Source organism: Oncorhynchus nerka, linkage group LG21, assembly GCF_034236695.1.
Source record: "Oncorhynchus nerka isolate Pitt River linkage group LG21, Oner_Uvic_2.0, whole genome shotgun sequence".
In the NCBI taxonomy this organism is placed as follows: Eukaryota; Metazoa; Chordata; class Actinopteri; order Salmoniformes; family Salmonidae; genus Oncorhynchus; species Oncorhynchus nerka.
The window spans coordinates 1,995,451-2,014,163 of record NC_088416.1 but is presented as its reverse complement, the minus strand read 5'-3'; the positions used below and the strand labels follow the sequence as shown (position 1 = coordinate 2,014,163).

General features: G+C 46.0%; 1 protein-coding gene across 2 annotated transcripts in view; it reads right to left on the bottom strand.

Annotated features, from left to right (window-relative positions):
- Window positions 1-688: 688 nt before the first annotated feature.
- Window positions 689-18,713, bottom strand: part of LOC115127532 (girdin-like) — a 33,600-nt gene continuing 15,575 nt past the window's right edge. Inside the window, exons 10-29 of one of the 2 annotated variants that reach the window (XM_065006180.1) lie at window positions 18,135-18,293; window positions 17,672-17,818; window positions 17,187-17,331; window positions 16,753-16,937; window positions 16,069-16,576; window positions 15,468-15,741; window positions 13,529-13,655; window positions 13,087-13,217; window positions 12,687-12,828; window positions 12,374-12,547; window positions 11,901-12,062; window positions 11,183-11,460; window positions 10,684-10,827; window positions 10,226-10,412; window positions 7,762-7,907; window positions 6,750-6,842; window positions 6,346-6,578; window positions 3,695-3,943; window positions 3,330-3,395; window positions 689-2,898 (exon numbers count right to left, since the gene is read on the bottom strand). In XM_065006180.1, the coding sequence (XP_064862252.1) occupies window positions 1,718-2,898; window positions 3,330-3,395; window positions 3,695-3,943; window positions 6,346-6,578; window positions 6,750-6,842; window positions 7,762-7,907; window positions 10,226-10,412; window positions 10,684-10,827; window positions 11,183-11,460; window positions 11,901-12,062; window positions 12,374-12,547; window positions 12,687-12,828; window positions 13,087-13,217; window positions 13,529-13,655; window positions 15,468-15,741; window positions 16,069-16,576; window positions 16,753-16,937; window positions 17,187-17,331; window positions 17,672-17,818; window positions 18,135-18,293 (4,731 nt within the window). In that variant the 3' untranslated portion in view covers window positions 689-1,717. The remainder of the gene's footprint in view (window positions 2,899-3,329; window positions 3,396-3,694; window positions 3,944-6,345; window positions 6,579-6,749; window positions 6,843-7,761; window positions 7,908-10,225; window positions 10,413-10,683; window positions 10,828-11,182; window positions 11,461-11,900; window positions 12,063-12,373; window positions 12,548-12,686; window positions 12,829-13,086; window positions 13,218-13,528; window positions 13,656-15,467; window positions 15,742-16,068; window positions 16,577-16,752; window positions 16,938-17,186; window positions 17,332-17,671; window positions 17,819-18,134; window positions 18,294-18,713) is intronic. The other variant, XM_065006181.1, reaches the window with a different exon arrangement.

Genomic DNA, 18,713 nt, shown 5'->3' with positions numbered 1-18,713 from the left:
TCTCAAATGTTGTGTTTACATCCCTGTTAGTTAGCATTTCTCCTTTGCCAAGATAATCCATCCACCTGCCAGGTGTGGCATATCAAGAAGCCGATTAAACTGCATGATCATTACACAGGTGCATCTTGTACTGGGGAAAAGAAGAGGCCACTTTAAAATTAGCAGTTTTGTCACACAACACAATGCCACAGATGTCGGAAGTTTTGAGGGAGCGTGCAATTGGCATGCTGACTGTGGAAATGTTCACCAGAGCCGTTGCTAGAGAATTCAATGTTAATTTCTTTACCATAAACTGTTTCCAATGTGGTTTTAGCGAATTTGGCAGACCACACCAGGGGCTGAGGAGTATTTCTGTCTGTAATAAAGCCCATTTGTAGGGGAAAACTCATTCTGATTGGCTGGGCCTATCTCCCCAGTGGGTGGGTCTGGCTGCCAGGTGGGTGGGCCTATGCCATCCAAGGCCCTCCCATGGCAGCACCCCTGCCCAGGACCTAATGAATTGATTTCAATTGTTTGATTTCCTTATGTGAACTGCACCTCAGTAAAATCTCTCAAATGGTTGCATGTTGCGTTTATATTTTTGTCTGCACATTTTCTTGAGAATGACATGCGTTCTCACTCATTACTTCTAGAATCAGAAATGAAAACAGACTCAACGTAATATATTAAAGGAATGAAAAGGGCTTTATTCAACGGTGGCTCCTGAAGTCCCTGCACACATTTACATTTACAAGGTTTCATCTTCACTGAGGACAATCTCAGTATCTGATTTTAGCAGAGACAATGAAGCAGAGACAATGAAAAGCACACAAATAAACAAACTGAACAAACCAAACACAAACTCAGTCTCCACATGACACGACACATGATATGATATGTGACATGACACACGACCGAAGAACCATATTGGTGCGTTTTTCCTAATCAGATGATTACTGATTGTGTTTGTTATTATAAATTCACTGTAATGTCCAACGTTCTGAACTAACATGGTAATGTAATGTACATGTTGTCTACTAGTCTGTATGTGATATCAACACTCTGGACAGAGAGCTGTGGTTTCTCGGTTGAAGGATTTATGTGTATAACTAGATCTACTGTATGGGACAACAAAAAGTACATATGAATAGGGAGTTGAAGCATTTGTAGATTGACACGGCCTGTTAACACAAATTAAAACACAGGCTTATAAATACTAATAAAAACATAATACTGAAAACTTTTGTCAAACAACAAAGGAAGATTGTCAATGTGCTTTTTTGAAAACAACAACTTATTCCCTAAAAGTCCATTCTATTTACATCTTCATTTGGACTAAATATATAAAAATCTGTACATTAGAGAAACAAGTATAGTATGTGAATGTGTCTTTGTATGTTTTCAGTTCATCTTATCATTATATACAGTCTATAATCTCAGCCCAGTAACAGAGATCTTATAATACTGTATAACACAGAGTTATAATGACTTGTGAAAAGTTCCTAAAACCAAAACATCACTACTTCAAAAGCACCTATAAGAAGAAGAACAGTTATTGCATCAACACAATAGGAAATAACTATGTTTGCATCTCTTTTAAACAATGTTGGTACTACATTGGTAATGATTAGTTCTACGTTGGTAATGGTTGGTACTGACATCCACAACTCCCTGTTTCTATTGCAGAACTAAATACAGGACCGTATACATGCAACTACAAACTGCTTGTCATCAGCAATCAGCACGGAGTGATTTCCACAGTATTACTCTCACAGTCTTCTTGTCCTCCATTGTGGCTATGTACATTGTCCATGCGTCCCAGTGCCGTGCCGTTAGTGGACCCCTGACTCAGGGGCGGGAAACTGACGTTACGCTCCAGTTCTGGGTTCAGACAGAGGAAAGTCTGGTTCTTATCGTTATTATTGCTGTTGTTACTAGTAGTGGTGGTGACTACCGACTCGCTAAAGATAGTGTCTGAGAAGACAGAGTCTAGGTTGAACGGGGTGCCACCGAAGAGGGATTCCTGGCAGGTGGATTTGGGTCGATCGGTGGCTACCGCTGGGTCTCTGGGGGGTTTGCTCGGTGGTGGTGGGTGATTATCAGTGTCTCTTTCTTCTGGATTGTTCTGCTTGTTCTGATTCTGATTAACCGTGTCCGTCTCCTGATTCGGGCTCCCATCAGATTCCATGATAGGTAAGGGATCTACCTTCGCCATCACCCTAGAGTCACTGTTGACACTGGATCGTCGCGAGGAACCCTCGGCTGTTGAGATGACGCTACTGGCCCGGGGTAGAGAGGCAGGAGACCATGGCCCTCTCAGACGCGCCTCCTTCCCCAACGGGGTGGAGAAACAGTTGAGACACCCAGACACCGAGGAAGATTCACCCTGGACGAAGAGCACCGTGGTCGGGGACATGGCTGAGGCTCGGGTGGTGGTGGTCTCCGGAGCTTTGTTCAGACCTAATCCAGATCGACGTAGTACGGCTGTTTTGGGGACATTCCCATCGGAAGGGCGCTGGGGGGCTCTGCTGCCGCTGGCGCACCTCCTGAGGAAACTCCTTCTGGGCCAGGGGTCCTGGGTGCTACCCACCTCCATCCCCCTACAGGGAACTGAACCCTGGGTGTTTGCTATGGCAATAGGTGAGGAGTTCTTTACTCCTACCCTCTCTCTGTGTTTGTTGCTGCTGGTGTGTGTTAAGGAAGTGGATCGCTGCTGTGTGTGTGTGGTCGGCGAGGGGTTCTGCCGTGTGTGTCGGGGGGTGGAGGTATCGCTAGGCGGAAGGCAGGAGGAAGAGGAGCGGCGGGATGACGGAGGCGGCTGGACTGGGCTACTGCCGTTGGACCAGGGTTCGTTGTCTAGGCTGAGGCTGAACTCTCCACTGCTCTGGCTCTGGGCACGGCTCGGCACACCATTCAGACCTGGGGGAACCGCAGAGAGAACGTCGCTTTAGGTTACACCAATAGCAGGCTACACTCTTGATTACAACTGTCTGGAAAATGTATGCATTTTCACAATGTATTATAAACACTTTTCATGTCAAATAAACATAGCATAAGTGACAATACAAGCTAGTAAATGCATGTATCATTATTTATGCCTATAGAGGGCAGTATTATCAAGCTGTTCAAGCTACTTTGAGCAAAATAAGAGATTCACTTGAAAAAAGGCCATGGTAACAGATATTGATTTATTCTTCATGTGAACTCCTTATACACCTGCATACATTAGTCTGCATCTCAAATGGCACCCTATTCTCTTTATAGGGCTCTGGTCAAAAGTAGTGCACTGTGTATTGAACAGGGTGCCATTTGGGAAACCTCAAATAATGAGTTAGCGGGATGTTGTTTACCGCGGTTTTGTAGTTCGTCCCCGTCGTCAAAGTCAGCCGCCACAGCACTGTCATTACAATCCTTGTCTGTGCAACACAAAATGGCAGAGGACAGAAAATGAGACAACACTGTATGGGGTATCCAGGAGCAAGGGGGTGTTGCGGTCAAACTGGTCAGGTTAAAAGCAAGAGAAGCATATGGGAAGTGGTAGTGTTCATTCAAACAAACGGAATTGCAGATGTATGAAGCAACACGATCCCTATAGAGACATTGTAGCTCAAACCCCTTGGCAAATGTACCCTTGTAGCATGATTCTTAAAACTAGCAGATAGCTGATGAAGATGTCAAATGGAAGGACGTAATATGGATGGTGGAATCACTCTACCTGTCAAACATCGCTCATTGCCATCAGTGGCAGCGGCAGCAGCAGTGGTGGTGGTGGGATAAAACAAAGGAGTGGTGGTGGGCTGGTGTTGATGGTTGATGATGGACAAGATGGAGTCGCTCATGGATGAGGTCATAGACTCCTTCCTGGATCTGTCATTTGTGACCCCTGACCCCTCTAGCTGCTCAGGGTCCTCAGACAGGGTTGAGGGGTACACCAAGTCATTCAGTTTGTCCAGGTCATTCAGGGCTGGGGGTGGAGGTGGAGAGAGATGACTTGAGTTGCCTCTGGTTAATGGGGAAGTCCTATATTTTCTTTCCCTTCCTGTCTTTCATTCAAAGGAGAGAATATTCTACACGCTTCACTTGAAAAGTATGACGTTGATCAATAACTACGGTTTTAGCCTCACAACCTCCGTCAGAGTCTTCCTGCCTTCCAGCAATGTGGTCCTGAGAAACTAAAAACATTCTGCAGTACCAGTGTTCTGCAATGCAGCATTCCCCTGACCTCGTGGGCAACTCTGCAGAATGGCATGGAGAACAGAAGAGTGGCGGATGCTTATGCTAACAGCGAGAAAGAGTGGGTATGGGTATCAAAATTGCAATATATAGCATTATTATGGCTGAACTCAATCATAGGAAGGATGACAAGCTGCACACTTTGCAGAACTCTACACGTAATTCCAAGAGTATTGTCTCGGAGGATTTCTGCTGCATTCATTAAAACAATGGTAGACTAAAGAATAAGGTAAAGCATTGTTCACTAGCCTGGGTCCCAGATCTGTTTGTGCTGTCTTGCCAACTTCGTATGGAATTGTCAATCCTAAGAAGTTGGGAAGACGGCACAAACAGATCTGGGACCCAGGCTAATAGTTCGCTAATGATGAGAAAATAGGCAGGTCGCAGCCAAGATGAGGTAGTCACGAGACATCGACCCATCATGTTTCTTACACACGGAACGACGAAAGAGGGACTTGACTTTGTCCTTATCCTTAAGTCTGTTCCTCATAAGGGGAAAGATTTTCAGAGTGGACACTTTACAGTGTGGGACAACAAGGGACAGGGGAGGATGAAGGGAGGGGAGGGAGAAACAGGGGAGGATGAAGGGAGGGGAGGGAGAAACAGGGGAGGATGAGGGGGGGGGGGACAGGGGAGGATGAGGGGGGGGAACAGGGGAGGATGAAGGGAGGGGGGGAAAACAGGGGAGGATGAAGGGACAGGGAGGGAGAAACAGGGGAGGATGAAGGGAGGGGAGGGAGAAACAGGGGAGGATGAAGGGAGGGGAGGGAGAAACAGGGGAGGATGAAGGGAGGGGGGAACAGGGGAGGATGAAGGGACAGGGGAGGGAGAAACAGAGGAGGATGAAGGGAGGGGAGGGAGAAACAGGGGAGGATGAAGGGAGGGGAGGGAGAATTCAGGGGAGGATGAAGGGAGGGGAGGGAGAAACAGGGGAGGATGAAGGGACAGGGGAGGGAGAAACAGGGGAGGATGAAGGGAGGGGAGGGAGAAAGGGGACAGGGGAGAAACAGGGGGGGAGGGAGGGGGAGGATGAAGGGACAGGGGGGAGGGAGAAACAGGGGAGGATGAAGGGAGGGGAGGGAGAAACAGGGGAGGATGAAGGGAGGGGAGGGAGAAACAGGGGAGGATGAAGGGAGGGGAGGGAGAAACAGGGGAGGATGAAGGGAGGGGAGGGAGAAACAGGGGAGGATGAAGGGAGGGGAGGGAGAAACAGGGGAGGGAGAAACAGGGGAGGATGAAGGGAGGGGAACGGAGAGAACACGTTAACACACACAAAACAGACATGGGGATAGACAGAAATAGACAAAACACGAGTTTGGCCTTATTGAGGGAAGGATCCACATAAAGAAACATGCAGACACATCCGTAGTGCAACACTAAGTAACAAGTGTTTCTGCATGCACTGTCTGTCATAGAAACCCACGTATACTACACAGCCCTCAAACTACACTCTGGCCCTCCAAGCCAGTTCCACTGCATTTTTTAATTGTTCCCCTCTAATCAGGGACTGATTTAGACCTGGGACACCAGGTGTGTGCAATTAATTACTATGTAAAACAGAAAACCATCAGGCTCCGGACCTCGTAGGGTCAGAGGCGAGTTATCCTGCTATACAGGGTAGATACAGACAGAGCCGCCCTACATCTTACCACTTCAGAAGTCAAGTGTGTATGATGATTTCCTACCCAGGAGACTCCTATACAATGGCACAGCAACAGATGAGCTTCCAACAGATAATTTTTATTCCTTCTCATAGATCTCTGTGTAAAGAGCCTGGGAGGCAGTTCTATCTTGATTCAAATGGGAAGAGTCTGTCTTGTAGGGCCGTCAAATAAAGATGTAGCAATTGAGTGACTTCTGTCTCCCTGTCCAATCAGTGGTGGCTGGGGGAGGTTCCCTGCAGTAACTGGCTCCGCCCAAATCTTTCTGTTCTATCCCTGATGGCCGTGGCTGCGGGGTCGGCCGTGGCGGGGGAAGGGGCCTAGCTGTCGCTCTCTCTTCTTGGCCTATAGCTCGTAGCAGGATGGGTGGGCCTGCGGTGATGGTGGAGCGTGATTGGACAGCCCGTTTCTGACTGGCCTATCAGGGCTCTCAGACGGGACCAATGGGAGGGGATAAGGAGGTCATACTCACTGCTGCTCCTCCGGGGGGAAGTGGTGGACCCACCCGAGCCGTCCGAACCCACGAAGGAGCCGTTGTCCTGGCAACAGGAAGCAGAGGGGGAGGTGGGCGGGAGGGCCTCGAAGGAGCCGGAGCGTGTGGGGGTGAGGGAGCGATGGTGGTCAGAAGAGGAGGCGGGGCCACAACGCTCGCGGCTCCTCGGCTTCATCAGCTTCCTCATCTTCAGGGCGATCCAGTTCCCACGCCTCGGGAAATATAATATATATGTTAAAATCAATATAGAATAGGATAAACTTAGTCCCTGATGGGAAAACTGTCTTAAAAATAAACAGGTAAAACGAACTAATACTGTATCCAAACTAATGAATTTTGTCACTGTCAAAGTGAATTGATTTCCTCTCCAAACGGCACTGTACCTCCGTGGGGGTGAGGGGTCATAGAACTTGTACTGGTCCATGATCTTCTCCTCCAACTTCTCCTTCTGTCTCCTCAGCTCATTCAGCTTGTCTCTGAGAGAGGAGAGAAAAACACAGTGTTTCACACAGAGAGGTAACATCAACAGAAGAGGTGGCGCTGCTGCAAAGATGGCTGGTGTGTTTACGTCTCAGAATAAACTCTGACTGAACTGTCTGAACCGTCACACTGTCGCACCTGGCACCTTTAAACACCATCAAACCCCAAGGTCGTATTTATTAGGCAGCAAACGGAAAGAAAATGGACTGCAACAGTGAGGGACTACATGTACTCGTCCAATAAGGAACTCTCATTTCCATTTCCCGTTGCAAAGCGTTTTCCGTTGCATGCCGCAATGAATACCACCCAGGTGAAAAGAATGTGAATGTTATATTTCCATACTTTCCTACATATTACACATAGCTTAGTATGCCCCATATGTCCAGAAGATAAACTCAAAATGGGGGAGATTTATTCCATATAGGCCAACGTTGACACTAGCAGAGAGAGAGGATTTGTTTTTAGGTCAGCCAACCTTTTTTCTAAACTGGCACTACAGATGGCAGACGACATCAATAATCCATGCTCTGTCAAACTCAGAGGCCCAGTGGTTTTGGTGCTCTAAATATGATGGGATGCACTGTGTTTTTGGTGCAACGGTGCTCTATAGCTGAATCAATGCCTTTTGTTTTGTGCTGCTCTGGAATGCCTTGTGTCCTATGTGAAGCCCATTGTTTTAGCATAATGTGAATACGTTGATCATTATGAGAAGAACTATACTGTGGCTGTAGCTACTATTGTACAAACTATGCTCTTATATACTGTAGATATACTGTACAGAGTCTGCTGCTTGTGGTGGAACATCTATTTCACTTGGTTCAGTTAACTTCTAATTCAGTCCATTAACCGCAAGTTAGAATGCAAGGGGTTAAAGCTCTACGACTCGGCCTTCAGCCAGATAGACGGGTCCCTTACATGTGCTGTCTCTGTTCTACGTGGAACAGGTCCTTGCTCTCCATCGTCTGTTCTAGCAGGGTGCGGTTCTGCAGCATCAGGGTCTGGATCTGGTCCAGCAGGTGCCGGTTCTCCTCCTCCAGGTTCCCCTTCAACTGACTCAGCAGCTAGACACAAGAGCACATAGTATATGTCAATGACTTCTTTAATGATAGAATCACTACAACACATCAATCTGGCACTAAAACTGCTTTGAGAGCAAATGCGAATGCGTATATCCTCACATAGCCTCTTCGTATAGTGCTTGGGGAATACAGAATCCAATTACTTTGCCAGCAATGCTGTAACGACCCTGGGTTAATAAGGGGGGAGAATCGACTTTGCCAGACGAGCATTCTTCTGTGGCACAGTCGATGGCGCACTGGGCTTCGGGTCAGAAGGTGGAGGGTTCGAGCCGCACTCCCCGACTGTTTCATTACAATACGATCAACAACAACTTCAACTGTACAGAATATTGGATTTTTTTTAGTTTTGATTGATTAAAATGGATGCTTTTAGGTAAATATATTTTTAATTATAACTCAAATTAACCTGGATGGTGAAAGTATTATTAGAAACTGGGTGGTTCGAGCCCTGAACTTTGATTGACTGACAGCTGTTGTACATCAGACCCCATATCACGGGTATTTTACTGGTCTAATTACGTTTTAACCAGTTTATAATAGCAATAAGGCACCTCGGGGTTTGTGGTATATGGCCAATATACAGTGCCTTGCGAAAGTATTCGGCCCCCTTGAACTTTGCGACCTTTTGCCACATTTCAGGCTTCAAACATAAAGATATAAAACTGTATTTTTTTGTGAAGAATCAACAACAAGTGGGACACAATCATGAAGTGGAACAACATTTATTGGATATTTCAAACTTTTTTAACAAATCAAAAACTGAAAAATTGGGCGTGCAAAATTATTCAGCCCCTTTACTTTCAGTGCAGCAAACTCTCTCCAGAAGTTCAGTGAGGATCTCTGAATGATCCAATGTTGACCTAAATGACTAATGATGATAAATACAATCCACCTGTGTGTAATCAAGTCTCCGTATAAATGCACCTGCACTGTGATAGTCTCAGAGGTCCGTTAAAAGCGCAGAGAGCATCATGAAGAACAAGGAACACACCAGGCAGGTCCGAGATACTGTTGTGAAGAAGTTTAAAAGCCGGATTTGGATACAAAAAGATTTCCCAAGCTTTAAACATCCCAAGGAGCACTGTGCAAGCGATAATATTGAAATGGAAGGAGTATCAGACCACTGCAAATCTACCAAGACCTGGCCGTCCCTCTAAACTTTCAGCTCATACAAGGAGAAGACTGATCAGAGATGCAGCCAAGAGGCCCATGATCACTCTGGATGAACTGCAGAGATCTACAGCTGAGGTGGGACACTCTGTCCATAGGACAACAATCAGTCGTATATTGCACAAATCTGGCCTTTATGGAAGAGTGGCAAGAAGAAAGCCATTTCTTAAAGATATCCATAAAAAGTGTTGTTTAAAGTTTGCCACAAGCCACCTGGGACACACACCAAACATGTGGAAGAAGGTGCTCTGGTCAGATGAAACCAAAATTGAACTTTTTGGCAACAATGCAAAACGTTATGTTTGGCGTAAAAGCAACACAGCTCATCATCCTGAACACACCCTATCCCCACTGTCAAACATGGTGGTGGCAGCATCATGGTTTGGGCCTGCTTTTCTTCAGCAGGGACAGGGAAGATGGTTAAAATTGATGGGAAGATGGATGGAGCCAAATACAGGACCATTCTGGAAGAAAACCTGATGGAGTCTGCAAAAGACCTGAGACTGGGACGGAGATTTGTCTTCCAACAAGACAATGATCCAAAACATAAAGCAAAATCTACAATGGAATGGTTCAAAAATAAACATATCCAGGTGTTAGAATGGCCAAGTCAAAGTCCAGACCTGAATCCAATCGAGAATCTGTGGAAAGAACTGAAAACTGCTGTTCACAAATGCTCTCCATCCAACCTCACTGAGCTCGAGCTGTTTTGCAAGGAGGAATGGGAAAAAATGTCAGTCTCTCGATGTGCAAAACTGATAGAGACATACCCCAAGCGACTTACAGCTGTAATCGCAGCAAAAGGTGGCGCTACAAAGTATTAACTTAAGGGGGCTGAATCATTTTGCACGCCCAATTTTTCAGTTTTTGATTTGTTAAAAAAGTTTGAAATATCCAATAAATGTCGTTCCACTTCATGATTGTGTCCCACTTGTTGTTGATTCTTCACAAAAAAATACAGTGTTATATCTTTATGTTTGACGCCTGAAATGTGGCAAAAGGTCGCAAAGTTCAAGGGGGCCGAATACTTTCGCAAGGCACTGTATCACTGCTAAAGAGTCCTTAGCCGTGGGTATATTGGTAATTTACCACACCCCCTCAAGCCTTTTGCTTAAATATATCCTTCATACCTCACACTGGTTGGTGAGCTTGGTGCTGGTGATGTCTAGCTGTTGGTACTGCTCTCTGAGCTTGCTGAAGTCGGACTCGAGCTTGGCCTGCTCCAGCTTGGTGCTGTTCAGCAGGGTCTTCATGTTCTTATGGTCCGCCTGGAGCTCCTCCTGATCCTTCAACAGCTGACGGTACATCTGGTTCAGCCTGGGGGCACATAGAAATATACATAGAAGAAACCCTCTGACAAAGTAAGGCAAAAACATATTGATAAGAACAAGTTAGACAAGCAAAGTTCTCTGAATTCTAGGTAAAAGCTATTGGCCTGTAACTATCTTTATTGTGAGCTTATATGTGTGTGGTGAGCTATGCTGTGTGTAGAGGGAGTCTTTGTCATCTTTAGGAGATGCTGTGTGTGTGTGTGTGTGTGTGTGTGTGTGTGTGTGTGTGTGTGTGTTATGCCATGTGCGCCCCTCACCAGTCCTTCTCGTCCCGGAGCTGTCGACACTCTGAGGCGGTGGTCCTGTGCTGCTCCTTCTCCACAGACATCTTGTCCTGCTCCTCTCTCAGAGCCTTCTCCAGACCCACTAGTTTGGCCTTCTGCTGCAGCAGGGTTTTGTACCTACAGCAACACACCATCGTGGTTACTTAGAGAGCTTTCCTCTCAGTTGCTGTTTTCATTGTTGTTGTATGGATGGGAAATAAGTGTCACAGCCATTGATGAGTGTCTTTGATAAAATATGAACGGGTAGAACCTATATACTGTAGTTCTAAAATCCACATGATTTTTCAAGATCCATTTGACTTGGTGGCACAACAGATATCCTCATTGTTGCACGAGAACATAACATAGCTACACACAAAAAAAAGTATGTTTATGTTGAGAGTTGGAATTTAAGCAACCATTACTCAAGCATTCAAATGGTATATTATGAACCATGCCAGAATCAGAATGGTCTCTGGTCCCCTTCCTCTACCTGTCCTCCAGCGTTCTATGCTCCAGCTCCAGAGTGCGGTGGACGTTCTTCAGACAACCGTGTTTCCCCATCAGGGCCTCGTAGTCCATGGCTTGTCTCTCGTGCAGCGCCGCCAGCCTCTCGTGGTCCCTCAGGAGCTGGTCGTGCACGCCGCGCAGCTCCTCGCGCTCACGCATGGCCACCTCCTTATCACCCTCGGTGCTGGATTGTTGGCATTGGAGCTGAGCGTTCTGGGCCAGGAGTGATGCACTCTGGGAGTTCAGAGTGGACTTCTCCACCTGTGGATGGATAGGCGTGGAGATGATTATTATGCATGAAAAGGTTGTAATTCAAATGTATGAGTTTATACTGTATAAGATGAAATACTACTCATACCATGTATGAAAGGACTCTATAGGAAGTGGTTCACATTTAACAAATCAACTAAAGTTGCATTCAAACTGCTTCAAGTAACACCAGCCTTACAGTATCAGGTTCTACTAGAATGGCATTATAGGAGGCAACTTGAGTGGGGTCTGTCCTAGGTATAAAAACAAGATGACTCCAATGCAGAATGGATATCTGCACACAGATTTAACTTCAAAATAAAAGTACTAATTTCAAAATAAAAGTTCATATTTTGGAAGCATTAAATCAGTGAGTGTGTATTTGTGTATTTTGAGTATCTTATCAGTGTACTAGGAGTATATTAGTATATCAGGAATGTTGCTCCTCTAACCTGCAGGTTAGCGTTGTGTGTCTGGAGAGCCGTGTTGTTCTCCTGCAGGGAGGCTGTCTGTCTCTGCAGGGCCAGGATCTGAGCCTGCAGGCCGTCTGACTGGGTCTCCAGCTGTCTGAGCTGGGCCTGCAGTGCCTGACGCTCTGCCTGCAGTGTGGCATTCTGCAGTAGAGGAGGAAAAGAGGGACAAGTCAATAATACATAGAAAAAATGTGAAGCTGGTGTTGATCCATAGTAACAGTATGGTTGAGATGGATAACATTTGTATTAACGTGGCAATGTAATGTAATGAAATAATGAAGCGTCTGCTAACTGACTATAATGTAAAGTAGTTTTGATTTCTATCATCCCATAGTCATTATTGGGAGGCCTTTAAACAAAGTCAGATGCATTTCAGAAAATATAAAAATTGAAATAAGAGCATCAAATTTAGTGCTTAGTCACAACATGATGACATAAAGTTCTCCACTCACATTCCTCTCCACCTCGATGAGGCGGTCCTTGACCCTCAGCAGCTCCCTGGTGGCCTCCTGGCTCTCCCACTGCCATTCGCTTACTGCCCTGTCACTCTCCCTCTGAGGGGTGGGGCTACGTGCCGCATGCTCCTCCTCCTCCCTCTGCAGCAGGGCTTCGTAGTTCAGACGTACCTGTAGGGGGTCAAGATCGAGGCCATTTTTCAACTTCGGACTTCAATATGCTTTGACAAAGAATTCCAATGTAAAAGTGAATGAATGTAGACAAGGTATAGTTTCCCTTTGAAACCGAGGAACTTTAGGCCAGACTCACAGTCTTGAGCTCTTGACGTAGCTGCTGGTTGAGGGTGGAGGACTCCTGCAGACGAGCCTCAACGGCAGCCATCTTGTCTTCTTTGATCTGCAGGGACCTCTTCAGAGACGACTCCAGCTCAGACTCCAACATCTTGAACCTACTGGGGAGAGGGAAATAAAATAAATGGGGATTTAGAACAACACGTGGGGGAGGGAAAATAGACATATTTCTCAGTGTTTTGTCACTGATTGTAATTGATTTCCTTGAGAAATAACACACCAATCTATTGTCATGTGTATAAAACAGCCATTCACAAACTTGATTGAAGATTTGTGTAACTATCACCTAACCTGGTTTGTGGTGTGGGGGGGGGTAGACTAAATCAGTTGCATGAACCTCGCTGTGTCCAGTGTTTTACCTGGTGTCTGGAGTTTCCTCGTCACTCTGTGGTGACGTGTCCTGGTTGAGGACTCTCATCTCCAGCTCGTGGGCCAGCCTCTCCAGCTCATTCTCCCTCTGCTGGGTCTTCAGCTTGTCACTCACCAACTCCTACAGAGGAACGGCGGTCAGACATATCCGCTTTTTGTATCATCACACATTTCAGTTCAGTGACTCCTCTTGCAGCCATGTAAAGCTCTTGTGACCAATTACTTATTTATCAATGACCTCTTTATCAGAGAGCTGTTAAATCAAACACAATTGATATATATATATATTCATGACGTGATCTAAACCTCCACGACTTCAAACTCGCTTAACTTGATCTTTCCATAAGGAAATGTACAAATCTGTCATGTCAGGCACACTGAAATACATGAGTATCACACATAAGAAGCTAATGCTGATCTGAGTGGCTTCACCTCTCTCAGGGTGACCAGGGCCCTCTGGTTGATCGCTCCCTGCTTGGCCAGCTCTCTGTTATCCCTCTCCAGCCCCTTGACCCTCTCCTCCACCTCCTTCAGCCTCTCCACCTCCTTCCCCATCCCCCTGTTATCATTTCATAGAAATATAAACCATTTATCAGATGCTTTAATCCAAAGCAACTTACAGTACAGTCAGGGCACACATTTTTGTATGTTGTATTGTATATGAGTAGATACATTTGTATACGAGTGCATACTTTTTTATACAGTTGAAGTTGGAAGTTTACATACACTTAGGTTGGAGTCATTAAAACTTGTTTTTCAACCACTCCACCAATTTCCTGTTAACAAACTCTTGTTTTGGCAAGTCGGTAAGGACATTTACTTTGAGCATGACAAAAGTAATTTTTCTAAAAATGTTTTACAAACAGATTATTTCACTTATAATTCACTGTATCACAATTCCAGTGGGTCAGAGGTTTACATACACTAAGTTGACTGTGCCTTTAAACAGCTTGGAAAATTCCAGAAAATGATGTCATGGCTTTAGAAGCTTCTGATAGGCTATTTGTCATCATTTGAGTCAATTGGAAGTGTACCTGTGGATGTATTTCAAGGCCTACCGTCAAAGTCAGTGCCTCTTTGCTTGACATCATGGGAAAATCAAAAGAAATCAGCCAAGACCTGCACAAATCTGGTTCATCCTTGGGAGCAATTTCCAAACGCCTGAAGGTACCACGTTCATCTGTACAAACAATACTACGTAAGTATAAACACCATGGGACCACGCAGCCGTCATACCGCTCAGGAAGGAGATGCGTTCTGTCTCCTAGAGATGAATGTACTTTGGTGCGAAAAGTGCAAATCCAACCCAGAACAACAGCAAAGGACCTTGTGAAGATGCTGGAGGAAACAGGTAAAAAAGTATCTACATCCACAGTAAAACAAGTCTGAAATCGACGTAACCTGAAAGGCCACTGAGCAAGGAAGAAGCCACTGCTCTAAAACCGCCATAAAAAAAGCAAGACTACGTTTTGCAACTGCACATGTGGACAAAGATCGTACTTTTTGGAGAAATGTCCTCTGGTCTGATGAAACAAAAATGGAACTGTTTGGCTATAATGACCATCATTATGTTTGGAGGAAAAAGGGGGAGGCTTGCAAGCTGAAGAACACCATCCCAACCGCGAAGCACGGGGGTGGCAGCATCAACTTGTTGTGGGGGTGCTTTGTTGGAGGAGGGATTGGTGCACTTCACAAAATAGATGGAATCATGAGGGAGGACAATTCTGTGGATATATTGAAGACATCAGTCAGGAAGTTATAGCTTTGTTGCAAATGGGTCTTCCAAATGGACAATGACCCCAAGCATACTTCCAAAGTTATGGCAAAATGGCTGAGTACAACAAAGTCAAGGTATTGGAGTGGCCATCACAAAGCCCTGACCTCAATCCTATAGAAAATGTGTGTGTGCGAGCAAGGAGGCCTACAAACCTGACTCAGTTATACCAGCTTTGTCAGGAGGAATGGGCCAAAATTCACCCAACTTATTGTGGGAAGCTTGTGGAAGGCTACCTGAAACATTTGACCCAAGTTAAACAATTTAAAGGCAATGCTACCAAATACTAATTGAGTGTATGCAAACTTCTGACCCACTGGGAATGTGATGAAATAAATAAAAGCTGAAATAAATCATTCTTTCAACTATTATTCTGACATTTCACATTCTTAAAATAAAGTGGTGATCCTAACTGACCTAAGACAGGGAATTTTTACTCGGATTAAATGTCAGGAATTGTGAAAAACTGAGTTTAAAAGTATTTGGTGTATGTAAACTTCCGACTTCAACTGTACATGTGATCCTAGCGGGAATCAAACCCACAACCCTGACGTTGCTAGCACCCCGATCATACCATGGTGATCATTAGCATCATACCTGTTCTCTCTCTCCAGACTAGCCACCCTCAGATTGCTTCCGTCCAGGGTAGAGTCCTGAATCTCTGCCTGTTGCCTCAGCCTGCGGTTCTCCTTCTCCAGCCTCCTCTTGTCTCTCTCCAGGCAAGAAGCCTCCTGCTCCAGGGTCTGCTTCTCATGACCTAGCTGCTCCATGCGCCGCGAGGAGATCCTCAGCTCCTCCAGCCCAGCCTGCAGGATCTGGTTCTCAGCCTCCAGCTCGTGGACCTCGGCCTCTAGCCGATGGAGCTTCCGGCCTGGAGGTGAGTGGATGTATGGATGGAAGGGTGTGGGGGTGGGGTGGATGGATAGGTGGTTGGATGGATGGATGGATAGGCATGTGCGTGGGTAGGTGGATGAAAAAAATAAAAAAATAAGTCTGAATTAATATAGGCTACTTCATTAATACCCAATCATCAATTATTAGGTTAGCAGGCATACAGAGCAAAAAAATCAACAAGCATATGGATCCCTGAACAAATAAAGCGCATCACATTGCCCATTCAATGCCCCTGTATCTAACGCAACAGAGCCAAACGCTACAAAGAGACAGCAGGTCCACAACATTCTCCCAGAACACCAACCTGTGTTGTCCAGGGCAGCCTGAAGCCGCTGGTTCTCTGTGTCCAGGGCTCTACACTTCGCTTCCAGACGCTCTGTGTGCTTCGTGGATGAAGAGGAAGCCCTCGCCTGCAGCCCCGTGCTACTGTTCTCCCGACGTGGACTCTTGTTCTTGGAGCAGGGTGAGGTATCACGCGTCAGAGACACTGAAGCGCCTGGTTGAAGGAGATTGCGGGTGTTGTCTTTAGCTTCTGCTTCCAGGTCAGCCATGGGGTCACTCAGATCGCAAGAATCTCCGTCTTCGAGTTGGCCTTTCTCTTGCTTCTGAAGGTCCATCTTCTCCTTGAGAGTCTCGCTCTCTCGCTCCAGTCGGTCAATCTCTCCTTCTAGGTCAACCGACACTCCGTTGCACTTTGGGCCCCTGTGATGTGATGTGTCTATGTCAATGTCACAATCCTCTTTGATGACCAATTCAGACTGCTCCCAGGAGGTGTTGTCTAAACTGCCAAGGTACTCTCTAACCACCTCAGCCTAATAAACAAGGAAACACGACCAACATTTTTACATGGAAATAGCACCGTTCACTGCTATAGTTCAATAGAGTTGCCGGAATCCGAATGTGTGGGTTGATGGTTGTATGTGCGCTCCCTGAGCAGCTGTGTGTGGCTATTGTGTTCATGTTTGTGTCGTGGTCCCTGGCTAGTTACCGTGTTCGTGGGTCGCTGGCCATCCCTCCGCGTGTGCTCATGGTTATGGTTGTGCTGCGGTCCCAGGCTGAGGTCAGCAGCTCTCAGTTCCTCTATGGTCCTGAGCAGGCTTTGGTTCTCTCTCTCCAGCCTCAGCAGACGACTCCTGGTCCCCTCAACCACCTCCTCACCCAGAGACTTCTGACCTGAACACAACCATCAGACCGAAAGGATGACAGGAATACGAACTAGCTGTTACTTAACCTCCACTATGAACAGACACGTGAGATAATGACTGACTGACTGAATGATCTTATTGAAGTTATCCTTTTTGTGCCATATAGAATAGCCCATAACGTTAACGAATGATATTTCACATGTCACTTCTCTTCCCATAAGTACCACAGCTCCCACAGGGCAGAGGAAGTGGGTAGAAAGAGTCTGTCAGCCTTTACCCTGTGAGTTGTCGGGGCTCCTGGACAGCTGCTCCAGCTCCCATCCCAGGTGCTGTGACTCCTCCATGCTCCTCCTCTGGGCCAGCTCCAGGGCCAGGTTCTCCTCCTGCAGCTCCTCCATGCGCCTCCTGTCCACCTCCTTCTCCTGGGCAGGGCCGAGAGAGAGAGAGAGGATGAGGGGGGAGATGACGTTGTTATTCTAAAGATATTCAAGTTCCTATTTCTCGATCTGATCTTCGTTGAACGTATGACCTTTTGACCAAGGCACACACATGTCCACAGCATAATCCAAGCATGTACAGTATGATCCTCTTAGTCCATCAACCTGTTCCATCGCATGTATCTTCCAATACACATCCTCCCCTGCACTAAGACCAGTCCCTTTCCCATCCTTCCCTTAACCTTGAACCTGTTTCCCCTCAATGTTGATATTGACCACCGTTTACGTCCATGTAATCCACTGCATAATACTCCATGTTTTCTACCTGTTCCATGACGTGGACCCTGGCGTTGAGCAGCAGACTGTGTTTCTCGAGCTGGTGTAGTTTATCAGAGCGGGCCCTCCACCCCTCCAGCTGCTGCTGCAGTACAGCCTTGGTCTCCAGCAACACAGAGTTATCCTCCTTCAGCTCCTACAAGATGAGACACAAATCAAGGCTGATACAAACAAAGAAACCCCTGTCGGGTACATGATAACAGCAGATTAATGTCAATTGTTAAATGATGAAATACGTGAAGTATTGTTTGAGATCTAGCTAAGTTTTTTTGCAAAGTGCGATAACAGTCATTTGTAAAACCTTAACAATTGATTTGAAATATTAGTAGCTGTGGTGCTTTGCATTCTGAAACGTTCTGATATCAATTTAACAGTGGACAAAATTCACAAAATTCGCTGTTTATCATGCTATAGTCTGAGTATTGAATGTGTTTCTCCGTGCGCTACCGTACCTCCACTTTGGCCTTGTAGAACTCCATGTTGTGCAGCTTCTCGCGGTATCGTCCCACCTCGCTCTCCAGCTTGTCAGCCCTGATGGCCCTCTCTCTCAGGGCATCCAGCTCGTCACGGTACGTACGGGCTGACCGGGCCTCCGCTAGCAACACAGAGTTCTGATATGGACACCGACACGGGAAAGAGTTTTGCATCCATGGGACACCGTCGTGAGGTAAATATACGGCAAAAGTTCTCTCAAGTGGGGAGAGGAAAATGCTGGGAAGTAGCTCCTGTCTTATAATACATCTACAGTTTAAACAAAACTATCTACACTGTATTTATATATTGAAGATTAAAGTCTTTTGAATTTCATTGAATTTATGAGAGGTTTCCCTGACCATGTGACCCAGTTGATGTAGAACCATGTTTTAGGCATGAAAATAAATAGGAAATCTCTCTTTCTCCTTTCAGGAAAACAGATTGAGGAACTCAGGAGATCAAGCTGCAGCTTTCGTACTGTTGTAGAAAACGGTGTTGGGGTGTAGCCACTGTCACTAGCTAAGCACTAAGGCTTTATCTACACTAAAGCATAGGGT